Raw genomic sequence first — 20,381 nt, 5'->3', positions numbered from 1 at the left:
TGCAACTTCTGGGTCATACTTTTTAGAACTTTATTCCTCCTTACTTCCTTCCTGATGGCTAGAGAGGGGACATGATGGCTGGAGCAGAGGCATTCATCTTGTGCAATAAGATAGAAGCCATGTATTAAAGATGGTAAAGCCATAGGACAGTATAATACAGGGGCTGACAGCAACTTCACAGACCAGAATGAGTACACCAGCTCAAAACTGTACATGATACAGAAGATACAGAAATAAACTTCTATCTTGTTTCAGTCACTGTTATTGTGGTCTCCCCTTTAGAGCAGTCAAACCTATAACCAAATATAGACAGAAATCAACCAAAATAATATAATAAAATTTCTTATGTACCTAAGGTTTGCAGCTAAGCAAATATTAACTTTACATGAATGCTAAGACTCTCTTATGAAAGTTGGGAATTACGGTAAAAATTTACCTTTTTTAACTGGAGACTGATGTTGTTGTTCATTAAGACCTTGAGAAAAGGCTTGCATTCCATTCGTCTTACACTATTGAAAGAAGAAAATACACTTTTTTTCTAAGGTTTTATAATTTTATGTAACACTTTGTTGTTTTAATCCATTTTGAGTTTATTTTTGTGTATGGTGTTAGGGAGTGTTCCAATTTCACTCTTTTACATGTTGCTGTCCAGTTTTCCCAGCACCATTTATTGAAGAGACTGTCTTTTCTCCATTGTATAGTCTTGTCTCCTTTGTCATAGATTAGGTGACCATAGGTGTGTGGATTTATCTCTGGACTTTCTATCCTGTTCCATTGATCTATATTTCTGTTTTTGTGCCAGTAGCATACTGTTTTGATTCCCGTAACTTTGTAGTATAGTCTGAAGTCAGGGAGCCTGATTCCTCCACCTCCATTTTTCTTTCTCAAGATTGCTTTGGCTATTCGGGGTCTTTTGTGTTTTCATATAAATTGTGTGTGTTACTTAATTTGATTGTGGTAATCATATCACAATGTGTATGTATATTACATCATCAGGTTGCATAACTTTTAAAAAAAATCATGTTGTTCAACCTAAATATATTCAATTTGTATTTGTCAATCATATCTCAATAAAGCTGAAAAAAAGTAAATTTACTTTGTCATGCCTGCACATATTAACAACTGAAAATGTAGATTATTTCAAATCTTTCATAGCATGTAAGAAAGTACACCTACTAAAATTTTATAAGGTGATAATTTATGTCTTATCTCATTTAACTGTCATAATCTTACAAGGAAATAAGGCAAGTGTTATGATCACCATGTTACAGGCAAGGGAAATCAAGACAAAAAGTGTTTAGTAACAAATCCAAAAGTACATAGATAAGAGGTAGTCGAGCTAGCTTTTGAAACTCAGGGCTACTGCATATAGTTATGAAGAATGTGGATCTAAAGGGGTACCATTCACAGCACAGATGTGGCAGATATCCTAGCAGGTGGCAGCAAAGTATCTTATTCGAACAAAATCTGTATTTTAATATAATTTTTTGTTCTTCTTCTAGTTCTTGTAAAGGCACCAAATGGATAGCAGTGGCCCTATTAAACCCACTCATTTAACAAACACAGAGTGCCTACTACATGACTGGCACTGTGCTTTGTATTGGGAATACAAAGATGAACATGACATTCCAGTATATGTTTCTGGAGGGATCACAAACTAAAAAGTAGACAGAAAAATAAAACACTAAATGACAATAAATCTTGAGAAGTTCTATAATAAAGATATGCAGAAGGTGCAATGGAAGGAAGGGGTATCAAATGTGACTTAGAAATTTCAGGAAACACTTTACATAGGAAGTGATGCTTAAACAACACTTACAGGACTAATAGGAGTTAGGCTGGCTGATCAGTGAAAAATGAATGTTTATGGAAGAAAAGCAGCCTTGAGCTGCAAAACATGGAATAATATGGCTAGTTTAGGAAATGAAAAATGTTGACTAGGCTTGAGTAAAGCAAAATAAACACCACGTTTTTTGTTTTTTTTTCAAGTCAAGTTTCTTTGCAATTTGTGGTGAAATACCCAATCTGCACACCTAGATATTCTATTTAGCCTTTTCATTTTTATAGCAAAAATGTTCCTAGACCCTGTCACTTATCTTAAACAAATGTACACCATTGAGATAAGGAAGGAGAACAGGAAGAGACAAATTCATATCAACATGCATTCCTAGGATGAAAATTTAAAGAGTAAGATTTATAAACACTCTCAAAAGACAAAATGTAAACAGGAAAAATACTGTAACTCATAAAGAACTAATTTCTGTAGTATAAAGGAGCTCCTAGGAAACAATGGGGAAAAAAGCCTATAAAAAAGAATGGTGCATTTAATATTGTCCCAGAGGTCTCTAAAACTGGCACATATATGCAATGGAATATTACTCAGCCATAAAAAGGAATGAAATTGGGTGATTTGTAGAGATGTGGACAGACCTAGAGACTGCCATACAGAGTGAAGTAAGTCAGAAAGAGAAAATCTAGAAAAATGGTACAGATGAACCTGTTTCTAAGGCAGGAATAGAGACACAGTTGTAGAGAACAAACATATGAACACCAAGGGGGGAAGGAGGAAGTGGGATGAGTTGGGAGATTGGGATTGACATATATATATATACTAATACATATAAAATAGATAACTAATGAGAACCTGATGTATAGCACAGGGAACTCCACTTGGCTTGCTATAAAGCAGAAACTAACACAACACTGTAAAACAACTATACCCCAATAAAAAAATTTATTTAATTAAAAAATAAAAATAAATAAATAAATAAAAAGAATGGGTGAAGGCCATGAATTGGTAATACAGATGAAAGGAAATTCATATTACTCTTAAAACAGATCAAAGATGGCCACAAATTCTTGACATTCTTTTATCTCCTCCCCTTGAATCTGAGCAAGCTCTGTGACTGCTCAGAACAATCTAATATGACAGGCCCCTGCTGGTTTCCAGGCCTTAGTCTTGAAACCCAGACGTGGTGCTATAAAGAGTCCAAGCCATTTGGTGAGGTCATTTGTAGGTGCCCCTTCCAGTCTACAGGGGCAGCTAAACTCTAAACCAACAGCCAGCATTAATTACCTGCCATGTGAGTGAGCCATCTGACCATCCAGTCCAGTCAAGACTTTAAGGCACTCCAGACCTAGACGTTATCTGATTGCAACCATATCTTTGAGAAATGGCCACCTAAGACCAGTCAGCCCACAGATCCATGAAAGATAATAAGTTGTTGTTAAGCCAAAGTTTTCAAGTGCTTTCTTATGAGGTAATAATTTAAAAAATCAGATTAAAAGAAGTTGTTCAGGCAGAACAAAGATAATACCAGTAATAAACGAATTTACACAAAGAAATTAAGAGTGCTGGAAATGGAATAAATGAAGGTAAAATAAAATTAATTCTTTTATTTTAAAAAATTATTTTAAAAGATAATATACAAAAGCAAAAACAGTAGCAATGTACTGTGTATTTATAGCACAAGCTAAAGTAAAATTATGACAATAGAGCAAGAATGGGAGGGAATATGCTACAAAAAGGCTATGAGATCTAAGAAGTGAGTTTGTCAAGGTCAGTATACAAAAATCAATGGTATTTCTATATCCTAGTATCCAAGATGTGAATTTGAAATTTATAAAAAATACCACTTAACAATACTATCAAAAAATACAAAATGCTTATAAATTTGACAAAAGATGTTCAAGACCCCTATGCTGAAAAAAACAAAGCACAGAGAGATTTGTCATGTTTATGGATCAAAGACTCAAAATTAAGATGTTAATTCTTTTCAAATTAATTTTTAAACTCAATGAAAATTCCAATAGGCTTTTTTGTAGAAATTGACAGCCTCATTTAAAACTTATATGGAAATGCACAGGACACAGAATAACAAATTTGAAAAAGAATAAAGTTAATGAACTTTCATTATTTGATTTCAAGACTTATCAGAAAGCTACAGCAGTCTGTAAAGTGTGATGTTGACCAAGAGATAGACATATAGGGAATCTAGTATATAGCATGATGACTACAGTTGACAATACTATATTGTATATTGAAAGCTGCTAAGAGGGTATATCTTAATGTTCTCACTATAACAAAACAACAACAACAAAATAGTGATTATGTGAAATGAAGGATATGTTAACTGAACTCACTGTGGTAAACATTTTACAACATACACATGTATCAAATTATCACATTCTATACCTTAAACTTACACATTATATGTCAATTATATCTCAATAAAGCTGGAAAAAGACATATAAATCAGTAGAACATAATATAGTTTAGAAATAAATTCACACATGTATGATATAGTGAGTTCAACAAACTCGTATGATTCAGTGATGAAAAGACAAACAACTCAAATATTAGAACATGCAAAAGATTTGAACAGACGCTTACCAAAAAGAAAAAAGAAAAATACAGATGGTAAATAAACTCATGATAAAATGCTCAATCTCATTAATCATTAGGAAAATGCAAATATAAAATACGATGAGATACAACTACTCACACACTAAAATGGCTAAAAATGAAGACTGACTATACGAAGTGTTGGCAAGGATGTGAAGCAACTGGTACCTCACACACTACTAGTGGGAATGTAAGATGGTACAACCACTTTGGAAAACATTTTGGCAGTTTCTAAACCAGCTTAACATATGATCCATCAATTCCACTCCTGGGTATTGTGTGTATGTCCACACAAAGACGTGAACACAATTATCCACAGCAGCATTATTCATAATATCCCAAAACTAGATACAATCCAATGTCCATCAACTGAGGAATAAATAAATTGTCCTATATTCACACAGCAGAATACTATTCCAAATTGAAAACAAACAAACTACTGCTATCTACAAGGACATGGAAGAATCTCAAAAACATTATGCTGAGCAAAAAAAAATCTAACACCAAAGAATATAGACTGTGTGATTTCATTTATATGAAATTTTAGAGCAGCCAAAACTAATTTATAGTTAAAGAAAGCAGATCAGCGGATGCTTGGAGGAGGAAGCACTAGGATTAGTGGAAGTGGGGATGGTGAATGACTGTAAAGGAATAAAAGAGTACTTTTGGGGAAGATGAAACTACAGCTCTATAGCTTCATTGTGGGGTTAGTTACATGAGGTATATATTTATCAAAACTCTTTGAACAAATGGGTTCATTTTTCTGTATGTAAATTTTACCTTAACAAAGTTGGTTTAAAAAAATACAGAGAGTTAGTAAAAAGTGTCCTTCATTATAAATTATGTGATATATCTCTGACATAGATTCTGGTCACTTTTGCATTATAATTGAAGCAGCAGACAAAATTTTAAACTTAGAAGTATATCTAATTAATTTATTTTTCTCTATAAAATTTACAATATTAATATACTCCTTTTTACTTATAAAGTTTCTAAAAGAAGGTCAAGGGTTCCAAAGAGAGGTATGAATATTATTATTGTATTAATTAGGGAAATGTTAACTACTGGAACAGATAAAACAAAATATTACAATGGCTTAAAAAGTTAATATAAAGCAAGTGTAATTAAGATATCACAGTACTGACACAGAGATACACAAATAGATCAATGGAAAAGAATTAAGAGTTCAGAAACAGGCCCTATTTATCCGAAAACTTATACAATAAAGATGGCATAAATCTGTATGGAAAGAATAGATCATTCAATGAATTGTGCTTTACAACTGGTCTTCTATATGAAAAAAATAGATTTCTATCTATATCATACAAAAATTAATTTCAGGTAGACTATACACTTAAATATTAAAGCAAAACTTTAACCCTTTTGGAAGAATATGTAGGAAAAATATCCTTTTATCTCAGGGATGAGAAAACTTCATAAACAATGACACAAAGAGTGAAATCATAAAAAAATTTAAAATATGACTACATTAAAATTTTAAAGTTTGAAAAAAAAAACACAAAAAAAAATAAACAATTCTCTCACAGACCAAGAGAAATGGGCAAATGATATGAACTGATAATTCACAAAAGAGAAAAAACAAACGGCCAAATTAAACATAAGATGCTGCATTCAAAGTAATAAAGAATTAAAAATTAAAACTGACAAGATACATTTCTCACTCATTAAACATGAAAAAAGAGTGAAAGTTTGACAATAACAAGGTAAGGATGTAGAAAAATCAGAGTACTTCATGCATTGCTTGTACAAATCACTTTGGAGAGAAATTTGACAGTATATAGCAATTCTACTCCAGGTTTATACTACAGAGAACCTCTCAAACATGTATAAAACATAATATATAGATGGGTGTTTATTGTAGCATTTATTATAAAATATTTCTATTTCTATTATAAAACAGAAACAAGTGTCATGCCTGTGACAAAAAATGGAACAAGAAATGTGGTAGCTTAATATATATATAAAGAGATTATTCTGTACCAGCCCATATTGAACTGCTTTACTCATTCTAATAGTTGCCTAGTATTCCATTTATAAATATATTTATGCTTGTCTATGCATAATGTATTTCTGGAAGTTTCTAGATAAGAAAGGGGTACAATGGTTACTTCTGATCAGAGGAAATAGGTGACTGGGGGATAGAGATTGGAGGGAAACTTCACTAAATGTCATTTTGTATATTTTGAATTTTTAAATTTGTGACTATTTTATTTAGTCAAAAAATTAAATTAGAAAATTTTATATATAAACCTAAATGTGAAAAAATATAGCAAAATATGTGTAGGTAAAATATTATTTATATAAAACTGTAGAACAGTTAAAACAATTCTATTTGTTATAGCAAAAGTACTAATACATTCACGAAAACAAAAATAAATTGAGGATAGTTACCTTGGGGAAGTATAAGAAGGAAATGGGATGGTGCAGGGATATATAGGTTTTTAAAATTTTACCTGTAAGGTTTTTTTCTTTAACATTTTCTAAAACAAATAAAACAAAATATTTAGCTTTGAAAATGGTGAGCAATGGGTATTAATAAGTGTTTATTCTCTTTAATATATGCTTGAAATAGATCATAACTTTTAAAAAGTATATAAAGCACTTAGTATAGTACCTGGCACACAACAGCCATCTAACAAATGTTACTTTCCAGTCGTAATGCTTTATTTTATTATAACTTCTAAGACTTACTCTGCTAACTCCACTTTGTAAGTACTGGGTATTGCATGGATATTCACTTTGGAAGTTGAAAGGGAATACTGTTCCTGTTAGGAGAGAAAAAAAAACGTTTTAAATATCTATTACTTCAATAAATGGTATAACACCACCTAAAAACCTTAAGTACCTAGGATATTCTAGGCACTGTTTTGAAATGTTTTCTGATAGTTCATTTACTCAACACAATGAAATGTCAGCCACCATGTTAGGAGATGGGTTTATAAGCATGAAAAAAGCTCAGAGATAAAAGAGTTCATAGCTTATTTTTTTAAAAACAAGCTCATAAATAATGACTATAATAAGTTATGTGACAGGTACAGAGAAGATACCAGGGGAGAGTAGAGTGGGCTTTGGGGGTATCAACTAAGGCTTCACGAAAAGAAATAATTCAATCTGAGTCTTGAAGAAAAAGTAGATTTCTTTGAGGATGTGAGTTGTCCAGAGAGTATAGAAGTATGCTGAGAAAGGCTAAAATTAATTTCTGATTTACTTAACTTTTCTGCTTAATAAACCCCTACTCCTGTCCAGATCTTAAGAGGATATAATTAAATGAGAGATCAGGGCTACCAGCCCACTCCTACCTACCCCTGAAATAGCCTTCAAGGGAAAGGATCAGTGGAAAACTGAACCTGTACAAATGAGGGAGGGATGAGTACTGTAAAAAGGCTAGTCACATATTTCCTTCGCTTTAGGAAAAAATCTGAGACTTGGCCCTACACACCAGAAGGATACAGCTTCAGCATTGCTAAACTATGGTCCAGAAGATCCCTTAATTTCATTTTGTCTGTCCTAAGTCACAGCCATCTTCAAAGGAAACATTACCAAAGTAGAGACAATCTTCTTTGTAGGAACCAAAGATAAGAGAACAAATGGAGGACTGAGGAGCTGTGTCATTTCTATCTTTTCTGATTCATCTTTGTACCCAGTAAAAGGGCTATATTTTCCCTTTTCTAAGTAGCCAGTTATTCAGTTGAACACATGGACTAAACAGAATTTAAATAACTTTTATGTTTTATGTATATATGTATAGACAAATATACATAAAATATAAATATATATACTAGTAATAAAAATAATAAAAAGGTCACTATTCCAGTTTAGAAATTAAATACCAAGTATTTCAAGAATTTGTCCAAAAGTTTAGTTTTATGGGCAAAAGAAAATATTCTAGAAAATTTAGATTTCCTGAAAAATTAGATTTTATGTTCCAGCTCAAGCACAGCCTTAATCTATAAGTGTTGCTTGGTAGTAATTTTTTTCGATTAGGTATATTTTTTAAAGGCTAATGCTCTCTCCAGCATGATTGCTCTGCAGTGATCATAATCACAGGACACAATTTGTATTGAGAGTATCATTCTGAGCAGAAACCAGTTGTTAACCATGAAAATGAGACATGAAAAAAAAAAGATACACAAGTTGCTCTCAGGCAAAAAAAATACACGAGTTCTTCCCACCTTTGTTGGTCTGGTAGACCATTAAGAATTTTCTTAATGTAAGTCAAAACCACAATGAGGTATCACCTCACACAGGTCAGAATGGCCATCATCAAAAAGTCTACAAATAATAATTGCTGGAGAGGGTGTGGAGAAAAGGGAACCCTCCTACACTGTTGGTGGGAATGTAAATGGGTGCAGCCACTATGGAAAAGAGTATGGAGGTTCCTTAAAAAACTAAAAATAGAGTTAACATATGATCCAGCAATCCCACTCCCGGGTATATATCCAGAAAAGACAAAATTTCTAATTCAAAAAGATACATGCATCCCAATGTTCATAGCAGCACTATTTACAATAGCCAAGATATGGAAACAACCCAAGTTCCCATCAACAGAAGATGTGATATATACACAATGGAATATTAGCCATAAAAAAGCATGAAATAGTGCCATTTGCAGCAACATGAATGGACATAGAGAATATTATACTTAGTGAAGTAAATCAGGCAAAGACAAATATTATATGATACCATTTATATGTGGAATCTAAAAATTAATACAAATGAATCTATTATAAAACAGACTCACAGACATAGAAAATAAATTTATGATTACCAAATGGGAAAGGGAGGAGCAGAGGGATAAATTAGGAGTATGGGATTAACAGATACAAACTACTATACACAAAATAGGTAAGCAACAAAGATTTGCTGTATAGCACAATTAACTATATTCAATCTTATAATAACCTATAATGGAAATAATCTGAAGATATATATATATATGTATATAACTGAATCATTACTATACACCTGAAACTAACACAATATTGTATATCAACTATATTTCAATAAAAAAAAGAATGCTTCTCTTTGGTAATACTTCTAAATTCTTCAAACAGTGGAGATCATTGGTTTTCATTATTTTTTAAATATCCACCATTTATATATTTCTTTACTTATGCATTTTATACATATATTATTTATATATTATTTGGCCTTTCAAATACTAATTAGCCATTAATTAACATATGATCCAGCAATCCCACTCCCGGGTATATATCCAGAAAAGACAAAATTTCTAATTCAAAAAGATACATGCATCCCAATGTTCATAGCAGCACTATTTACAATAGCCAAGATATGGAAACAACCCAAGTTCCCATCAACAGAAGATGTGATATATACACAATGGAATATTAGCCATAAAAAAGCATGAAATAGTGCCATTTGCAGCAACATGAATGGACATAGAGAATATTATACTTAGTGAAGTAAATCAGGCAAAGACAAATATTATATGATACCATTTATATGTGGAATCTAAAAATTAATACAAATGAATCTATTATAAAACAGACTCACAGACATAGAAAATAAATTTATGATTACCAAATGGGAAAGGGAGGAGCAGAGGGATAAATTAGGAGTATGGGATTAACAGATACAAACTACTATACACAAAATAGGTAAGCAACAAAGATTTGCTGTATAGCACAATTAACTATATTCAATCTTATAATAACCTATAATGGAAATAATCTGAAGATATATATATATATGTATATAACTGAATCATTACTATACACCTGAAACTAACACAATATTGTATATCAACTATATTTCAATAAAAAAAAGAATGCTTCTCTTTGGTAATACTTCTAAATTCTTCAAACAGTGGAGATCATTGGTTTTCATTATTTTTTAAATATCCACCATTTATATATTTCTTTACTTATGCATTTTATACATATATTATTTATATATTATTTGGCCTTTCAAATACTAATTAGCCATTAACCAATTAATTTTTTAAAATGTGTACCCTAGATTACTCACCAGGGGGAGAAGTCAGATGACGAACAGGTCTTGCTGGTTGAAGTGGTTTACCAATCAATTTTTTGGTTTCCATTATCTCAAAGACCTTGAGGCTCCATACTTTAGGTGGGAAAAATACATTTTATCTTCTAGACAAGATAATCAAGTTGCTTTAACATATATACAAATAACCACGACATTCACTTGAAGATAACTATTTTATAAGTTAAGGGGGAAAACAAAGCATTTAAAATAACATGCAACAACCATAGACCCCTTTTATAGCGTCTGTCACAACTGAATATTCCCTCTTTAAAACATTTTCCTCCCTTAACTCCCCTGACTCTTTTCTTTAAGTTTTGTTTCCTATTTCTTTGATTGCCTCTTCTAACTTCCTTAGCTGATTCCTACTTTTCTCCAATTAAATTTAGGGATTTGTCCAAATTTGGCTTTGGTCCTCTTAGCTACTCTCATCTAGTCTTATGATTGCAACTACTTATCTGCATGATAAATATGCCTTAATTTACACATCCAGCATCTACCTCTCTTTTAAATTCCAGTTTAATCTTTCTAATTGCCAAAAGATATTTCTATTTCTATCTTACTATAGGTACCTCAAATTCAGCATATCCAAAATTGCAGCACTATTTACAATAGCCAGGACGTGGAAGCAACCTGAGCGTCCATCGACAGATGAATAGATAAAGAAGATGTGGTACACATATACAATGGAATATTACTCAGCCATAAAAAGAAAAGAAATTGAGTTATTTGTATGAGGTGGACATACCTAGAGTCTGTCATACAGAATGAAGTAAGTCAGAAAGAGAAAAATACCATATGCTAACACATATATATGGAATCTAAAAAAAAGGTTCTGAAGAACCTAGGGGCAGGACAGGAATAAAGATGCAGACAAAGAGAATGGACTTGAAGACACGGGGAGGGGGAAGGGTAAGCTGGGACAAAGTGAGAGAGTGGCATTAACATATATATATACTACCAAATGTAAAACAGATAGCTAGTGGGAAGCAGCCGCATAGCACAGGGAGATCAGCTCAATGCTTTGTGTCCCCCTAGAGGGGTGGGATAGGGAGGGTGGGTGGGAGATGCAAGAGGGAGGGGATATGGGGATATATGCATACATATAGCTGATTCACTTTGTTATACAGCAGAAACTAACACAACAATGTAAAGCAATTATACTCCAATAAAGATGTTAAAAAAAAAAGACTACTTGGCACAAGGCAAGTGCTAAATAAATGCTATTATTATAAAAAAAAAATCAAATTCATTACTTTGACTCCAAAGATGTCCCTCTTCCTGTATTCCTTAAAGTCATCACCAACTCTCTCATATCACTCTCAGTTAAAGATACCTTAAATTTGTCTATATTAGAGCCCCCACACAATAATCAGTCTCTAATTCCTATCCATTCTACTTCCAAAATATCTCTCAAATATATTTTCTTTACTCCCACCACTACTCTTTTAGTCCCACAGTAGTTCTTAATTCATCTCCCTGAACACCTAGACTGATTTAAATACTCCCTCTCCCTATGTACCTATGTACCTGGGACACAGTGAATATGCCCATATCATGGCACTTAGAGAACACTGTACTATACTATACTATATACCACACTATAATGGCTGATTTGTCTTCCATACTAGGCAAAAGTGAGGAACAGAGTCTTCTTAAAGTGAGGAACAATATTTTCATTCCTCCTGTGTCCCCTACAACTAACTCAGTACTTGGACTGGATCCAAAGTAGGTGTAAAACAAGCATCTGCTGAACAAATGGGTGAATACAGTCTCTTTTCTCTCCAAACTATGATCTCCTTACACACATACCTGCTTAAAAAACCTTCAGTACCCCATCACCTCCTGAATTATTAACAGAAACAGGACCCAACATCCATGTATCATGCACAGTAAACCACTTACCTATGTCACATTATTTAATATTCAGAACAACTTTATAAATTAGGCACTATTAACAGTTAGAGCTCAGGTCTTGGGTCAGCCTACCTAGGTTCATATCATAGCTCCACCACTTAGTTATGTAATTATGGAAAACAATAACCCCTATCTCCTAAGTTTGATGTGAAGACTAAAAAAGAAAATCTGTATAAAGCATTAGCACAATGCCTGGTACATAGTAAAAGTTCAATAAATGTTAATTTTATCATTTTTTAATCCTCATTTTGCAGAGAAGGCTTAGAGAAATCAGGTAACTTGCCCAAGGTCATGAGTCTAAAAAGTGATGGGTATGCTCATCCCCATGCTTTTGGCCAACATGCTATGATCAAGCTAGCCCCATACTCTCTTTCTACCTTCCACACAGGCAGAACTGTCCAAGTTTCATTAAGTACCCTTCTTATGTGCTCATACATCACCCCTGTATCCTCTTCCAGTGTGGTATTTATTGCATTAGTTTCAATTACCTATTATCTGACTATAAAATTATAGCTCTATCACTCAGATATATCTCTAATGGCTAGCATAGTGTCTAATACACAGTACATGTTCAATAAGTTGTTGAATTCATAAATGTTATTTTGTTTCACCATATATATTCAGGTGCTCTGTTTGGAGTTCCCTCACTCTCCCTGCTGCTCTTCTCCCAAATTGCTATTCATCCTTCAAAACCAAGGTCAAGTTCTCTCTACTTCCTTGGAAAGTATCCTCATGTCTCAACGCTAACATAAATAAAATAGTTCACATGAAGTTCTCTAGTTCCTAACAAATAGTTGATAGTAAAATAACAATAATGGTAGCAACAATAATGATTTTTCTTTCTTCCTCTAGTGGTCCATATTGTATTGGGTTGGCCCAAAAGTTCATTTGGGTTTTTCCATGACTTCTTATGAAAAAGCTGAAAGAATTTTTGACCAACCCAATATTTTGCCTATTAATTTTTCTAAAATGTACCATACAAAAAATCTATTATATGTCTAATTGGTTAGACTGTGAGTTAGCTGAAGCCAAAAAAATTAGACTTTATTTATCTTTGTATCTTAGTAGCTGCAACATAATTAGTTTTACTAAATAAATCTATAAATTTAAATACCTCCTATTTAATGAAAATCTTCGGATGCCTGAATGGACCAAAAGCTTTCCAAATTTTGATACCTATCAAGACAAAGTCAAAAGTAAAACTCCACCTGATTTTGCACCTGCTCATCCAGAAACTGATTGTAACCCATGATCTTAAGCAGAGGTTGGTCTAAGTGACTGTTTCCCTAAGTATAAAATAGAGTTAATCACTTTCTTTATGCTCCAAAGAAATGCTTTCATCTTTAAAAATGCCTTTGGACATAATTCAAGCGTTAAAATCATAAATTTATAAACAATCTCTCAAAGTTAGCAATGGTAACTAAGCACAAAATAGTTACTTTTTCTTGAAATTCGGAGATATCCAAGTCAGTACTCTAAGTTAACACCCATCTAGATTTGTAATGTGTATGTTAACTGGTATTTCAGCACAGTGATTAACAACCTTGTAAACAAAACTAATGCACTACTTTGATATAATAGGAAACAAAAAAAGTTATAAGCCTATGTAGCAAAAAACCCACTTCAAATATTTATTGAATATTTTCTATGTGGAAGGAAATATTTTAATATGGACCAAAGAGCAGTCTAATATTGCATTATTTAATGTTTATCCTAGCCATTTTAATTAGGACCCTAATACTGGTAGTAGTACTTTTCCATCCTGTTTCCCATATGAAAAGAATACAATAGAGTACTTTGGCACACACTTTTTTATTTTTCATTGCTCAGCTGAAATCGAGTTGGTAGGTTGTAAAGTCTTTCCAGTTGCTGAGCAATGCAAATCCCCAGTATTCAATGCAAATCCACAGTTTTCAAGAGTTGGGGAGTTACAGAACTCTTATGATTTTACAACACATGTAAATAAACAAGCAAACAAACAAAAAGATTTTTCAGTACCATCTACCCTTTCAATTTGTAGTATGAAAACTACAGCAAAGTCCCCAGATACATAAATCCACATCAGTTAAGGAAATTAGAAAAGATGATGCCATACAATACTCTATTCAATATGTTATTTTAAAGTAAACAATGTCTGCATAGAGACAGTGACATTATAGGGAATAAGTCTGGGATGCATATTACATAACAGCATCATGTCTTAAACAGTGTCATTAATGGAAAAGTATTTACCTTATACAATAATAAGCAATTATTATTGTAAAACTGGTCCAGGATCATAATCTATGAAGGACAGGGCTCCACAAACCAAAGCCTAATTCTCAGTTTGGATTACAAATAAAGACAGCTGAACTACACAGTCAGCACATAAAATAACTTCAGTGTTAAACTCTAATGTCTGCTCACTCATTGAATGTAGAACTCCAAAAGTTTCCTTTGAAGCTACCTAGGTTAGGCATTTATGATATCAAGTGTTACAAAGAACAGTTGCAAAAAAACATAACCCTACCTACAACATTGGGTAGCAAGTAGTGGGCCTGTCATAAAGTTGTCTTTGAAATGTAAATATATAGTTCTGTGGTATAAATATTTTTTAAAGGACATTTTGATCCAATGTCTCAACAATTCATTATATTAACACATGCTGAGAAATGGTTACTAACTAGAGTTTTTTTTCAAGTTTACACAAATCATCTTAAAATGCCAAGTGGTATGAACAGAACACTGGTTTTCAAGTCAGGAAACCTGTGTAGGTGCTATTCTTCATCTAGAATACTGACTATATCTTAGGTTATTTGTTTGTTTAAAAAAATATATCAAACTAAATATAAGGGCCCACCAATTCTGAAATTACAAATTAACCTAAACTTTTCTAAAATATAGTACCATGAGATAAGTATATATACTGATCAATTGGGGCAAAATTTCATTACCCAACATATCCTATTCTATTTTAATTAAAACTCCATTTTTTGAGATCCTACTACATGTTAAGTGCTTTATATATACTATCTCATTTAATTTTGAGCTATACATTAACTGTTGTAGAAAATCATTATTAGCTACTTTACAGATGAGAAACCTGAGGCTAAGAAAAATAAGAGACGTGCTCAAGTTCACACAGTTATTGGTAGAAATGAGGTTCTGACTCTACAGTTCACGCCCTTGTCTCTAAACTTGTGTGTTTGGTAAGTAAAAGACACCTGACTCTCTACTATTCCATGTTGACACTGCTTGTATGGAAAAAAAAATTAATTATGAGAAGGAACATTTATGTATAAAACCTTGCTGAATAAATTGGTGTGTGCTAATAATTTTCATTTCCTCAATTTTCAATTTTTCTTCAACTACTAAATAAATTGTGGGATTACTATGCTTTCCTCACTCTGCAGACATGGCACACTGCCATTCTAACCCACAGAATGGATTAGATATATGAAACATAATATGTATTATACTTAGAAGCTGAATATTATACTTAAAATTTACAACTTAAATTCTAGATTTCTTTAGAAACTGCTGATGGTTCTGCTGCAATTAAGAAATAAGAGCATATAAAATTAAAGAAATAAGCTGAGAAGAAGTGAAAAGACCATGCTTTCATTTACCTCATGTATATTTCCCATATAGGATTATACCAGATAGGATTTAATCTTAATTTTCAACTTCAAAATATCTCTTTTACAAAGTTAGGATTCCTTAAAGCCAAATGCTGCTTGTACGTAAACAGCACAAACTGATAACCTGATAGATGAAAAATAACATACAGGAAATATAGAGGAGTACAGGATAAACTAATTATGACTCACATGACGAAAGACACTTTATACTCCACAAATCGGGCTGCCATATGCAGGAAAAATTAAAACTAAAATATCAAAAAGTTTTAAGCCCAGAGTGTCCCCTTATATTTTCCATTTCATGCTTTCTGACCAAAAAAAATTTTTTTCTCTGTGAAGCATCTTTCAATACAAGCACAATTTAACATTGAGGTGGGATAAAACTGTCCAGATAATGGGTGTTGGTGGTTGTCATAACTGATGTAACTGTCCTTTTTCAGGTTTTTTTTTTTTAGTTTTGCTAAAATATCAGCAATTATAAACTTTTGATACAAATATGTTATACACCTGAAACTATTATAATGTTATATGTCAATTTTTGTAAAACAGCATACCCTTACGTACAAGTTGCCTAGAACATCTTCAAATACGTTCATTGACCATTTGATTTCCTTCTGTGAAGTGACCACATTTTGCTTCTTTATTCTTACTGAGTTTTTCTTTTCTTATTGAATTTAATTTATTATTAATAAAAACAACTACAGTAATCTCAAAAACAAAAACAAACTGTTGCCCAAAATTAGTAAGGATGATTCTAGGGCATGGGAAACAGTCTTCAAACCATCCCACTACCTAGGACCAGGTCCTGGGACAGCGGGCGATGTGCACTTCCTTTTTCGGGCTTTTTAAGTGTTTGTTTTGTTTTTGTTTTATCAATATCCCTTCAGCAGTGTAATTCCCTTGGCCACTTGCCCCTCGCCCGGTTTTCCACACCGACCCCCACCCCTTTCCTTCCCACATGCTCGCTCCCTTCGCACTCTAAGAACCACCTTGGGGACCCTGTGGACGCCCTGCCTGATTTGCGCCGACTGACCCCAGAGCTTCTCTCCCTCACCTCAACTTCCCCCGTGTCCGCCCTCGGAGACGGCGTCCACCGGCCTCCTCACACCCCGGGGCCTGACTTCTGTCCTCGTATGGCTCGTCATCTCCGGCCACCTACCGCCTTAAGATCCGGGAGGATTTCGGGGCAAGCAGCCTCGTCGCAGGGCTCAGCCCTAGACGCGGCGGCCGAGCGCCCGGCTGCCCGTCCGGGAACTGCTGCAGCTGCAAGTCCGCTCCAGGCCCCAGGTGGCGGTGACGGGGGCGGGGCAGACAGCGGCTCCCAGGGGCGTTGGGCGGGTGCGGGGAGGGACCTCGGGCGCCTGGGGGGCAGGGCCTCGGGCGCCGGGGGCTCAGAGCGCGGCGCAGCCTGGCGGGAGCAGAACTGTTAAACCGGCGGCGTGCGTTTCCTGGGATATGCAGGGCGCGAGGGGCGGGCGCAGCGTCTCGGGAGCCGCGCGTGGTGCGGAGGAGGCCGCGGGAATCCTCGCCGAGGTGCTCACAGGCTTGCCCTGGATGGGACGCGCCCGCATGAACAGCCTTTGGGACCCCAGCCGGCGGCCCTGCTTGCCCGACATGGGGAGGCGCGAGACGAGACGTCTGCGCGGTGCCGGGCGGCGGACTCCAGGCAGCGTCTGTGAGCTAGGCCGCCTTTGTGAGCGAGGCCTCCCGTGAGCTGACGACTGAGCCCCTCCTGAGTCAGAGCGGCCGGCGGATCCCGCAGGCGCTGGCCTCTGTCTCTGGCCTGAGTCTAAGTGCTGCTAGGATTCGGGCTGTCATGGAATAAGGGAAATGGTTAACTTCAGACAGGAATACATATCTCACACAGACTGCCGTCCTGAAAGGAACAAAATTGGTTGAAGCGACTCCATCTGAATCCGAATCCTTTATTTTTAATTTTCACTTTTATTCTTTTACTCAGTTTTTCACTGTTATTTTTGAGAGTCCCCACTTGGTACTACCACTATACTAGGGGACGTGGAGGCGGAACACGGGTGAACACGGGTGTAATTACAGGGCTCACAATCCGGTGGTCCCCTGGGCTGGTGAACAAATTCTGTGGGCTGTGCTAAGTATTGCGATAGGGGAATAGATTTAAGTTGGGAGCATAGTGTAAGGAATGCCTAAACTGACCCTTAGGCTTGGAATGTTAGAGCCGTTTTCGGAACAGCTTATGCTTGGTTTCTTCCAGCTGGCTGGAGGAAGAAGGCAAGAAAGAAGAGACGGTGCAAAGGAAAAAGAAAACTTGTCTGGCGTACAGTAGTTGGAGTAGGGGAAACAGCAGTGTGGAAAGGAAACAGAAGTGGACATGAATCAAAAGTTTGGATCTTTTATAACTTATCTTTCTCAATATTGGAAGGGTCATTCTCACAGCACTATGGAGGGCAGATTGTGTGTGGGGGGGTGTAAGATATAGCAATATTAAACAGGCCACAGAAGGCTTCCTTGGGGGTATCTGCAATAACTCCAATAAAAAATAATGATGTCTGAGATAAGTACTGAAGAAGAAGGGACAGATCTGAGAGATGCTGCTGAAGTGAAATCAATAGTTTTGTGACAGACTGGGTGGAAGGAGTGAATAAGAGATTTCTGAATTGGGTGAACAAGTGACTAGGTGGTGATGACATAAGACAGGGAACACAAGAGGCAGAACAGGTTTGAGGAGGGAAATGATGAGTTCAAATTGGGACTTGTAAATATGAGATTATAAAAGAATATTTAAGTTGAGGTTTTCAAACAGCTTTTTTATGTACACACAAAAAAAATATGTACCCATACATATATAACATATACATACACGTTATAGATAAATTGGAACATTAGGAAAGGGATGCTGATTAAGAAAACTTGCCCATTCCAAAAAGAAGTATTTAGAAAGAGGACTCAAAAGGCGAGTAACCTGCAAAGGAGGCTGTGTAAAGGCAAAGAAAGCTTGACTGGAATGGGATAACTGAAGATGGAATGCCTCTTTGAAAAGGGATCATCTAAGCTAGGCCTGAATGCTGATGTAGAATAGGAAAAAGGTATTTAGGGAAAGGGAACTGTAGGTATTAATGTCCTGGGGTGAGAAAAAAACAAAGTTTAGCATATTTCAGAAACTGATTAAGACCAGTATGGTTGAATAGAAAGCAAGAAGAGAATGCTGAAGATGCGTTTGGAGAGACAGGAAAAGCTGAAATCCTGCAGTGTTTTGTAGGCTCCAGTAAGGAGACTGAATTTTATTTTAAGAGCAATGGGAAGCATTGAAGCGTTTAAGTGGGACAGTAATATGGTAGGATTTACCATTTTAAAAGGTGTGGAGTTTTACAATCACTTCCATGCATAGTCAAGTTATTGCTAGCTATTTAGGTGTAGAAAAGGCTTCCGGCAACATTCTTACCTTCCACTGAGACAGCTCACCTGGCTTCAGAGACTAAAGTGCAGGTCAGAGAAGGTGTCATGATAAGAACATGTCCTGTGGCATGAAGCACCAGAAGTCTGTGGATAATGAAGTCAGTAAATCCTTTCAACCCCCAGATGTAAAAAATTGTAGGTGTAGGATTCAGTTCTCATTAATCTAGTCAAAATAGAAGTTTTCTTCTTGAGGAATATGTTTAACAATGTAACATATACAATTATATATACATCATAAAATAAAATTATTTTTTACATATTACTAAATGAAATCAATAGAAATTATGATTAAAAAGTGAGTTGGAAGAAAAAAATTTTTTCAAATAAAACCAAAATCAGTAAATCTATTTCAAGGTATAAATTCATTTTAAATATAGTTAATAAGCAGACTCCTAATTTTTTGGATAATTGATGAAGAAGAATAAATTATATAAACACATTGAAATTTTTAAAAATCTCTTGTTGATTTGGTAAGAAATATTGGCATCTACAAGGATAATCCAGAACTCATAATATACATCTACAAAAAGAGCTTAACAACAGGTTAGTGAGCAATTTAAATACTAATTACACTGCCCAAGAAAACTTGAAATGCCCTGAAATCATTGAGCTCACATAAGAAACTCATGACAAGTTTCCCCAAATTTAACAACACTAAAAATTGACACTACAAGTTGTTATTGAAATTAACTTTTCTAAACTTTCAATAATAAAAATAAATTTTGATTGCCTATCCTGGAGAAAATACCAAATTATTTATTCTCACAAAGAAAATGTACTACAAAATTGTTTTCAAATGAAGAGGCAATCAAAAACTAAAAATATAGGCAGTTAATTTAAAATATTTTAATGGATTTTTTGATGTTTGTGGTATTTGTCAGCTTTTTTTTTTTTTTTTTTTTTTTTTTGCGGTACTCGGGCCTCTCACTGCTGTGGCCTCTCCCGTTGCGGAGCACAGGCTCCGGACGCGCCGG

At 34.7% G+C, this 20,381-nt stretch overlaps 1 protein-coding gene across 3 annotated transcripts in view; it reads right to left on the bottom strand.

The window, feature by feature from the left end:
* The window catches only part of C15H8orf88 (chromosome 15 C8orf88 homolog), a 40,475-nt gene extending 23,221 nt beyond the window's left edge, over positions 1 to 17,254 (bottom strand). For 2 of the 3 annotated variants that reach the window (XM_007119146.3, XM_055091155.1), the window contains exons 1-4: positions 17,135 to 17,254; positions 10,418 to 10,516; positions 7,118 to 7,191; positions 437 to 509 (exon numbers count right to left, since the gene is read on the bottom strand). In XM_007119146.3, coding sequence (XP_007119208.1) covers positions 437 to 509; positions 7,118 to 7,191; positions 10,418 to 10,490 — 220 coding nt within the window. In that variant the 5' untranslated portion in view covers positions 10,491 to 10,516; positions 17,135 to 17,254. Of the gene's footprint in view, positions 1 to 436; positions 510 to 7,117; positions 7,192 to 10,417; positions 10,517 to 17,029 lie in introns of all 3 variants that reach the window. The other variant, XM_055091156.1, reaches the window with a different exon arrangement.
* Positions 17,255 to 20,381: the final 3,127 nt, after the last annotated feature.

The sequence above is a fragment of the Physeter macrocephalus genome, chromosome 15 (genome assembly GCF_002837175.3).
Source record: "Physeter macrocephalus isolate SW-GA chromosome 15, ASM283717v5, whole genome shotgun sequence".
NCBI lineage: Eukaryota > Metazoa > Chordata > Mammalia > Artiodactyla > Physeteridae > Physeter > Physeter macrocephalus.
This window is presented reverse-complemented; position numbering and strand designations above follow the sequence as displayed.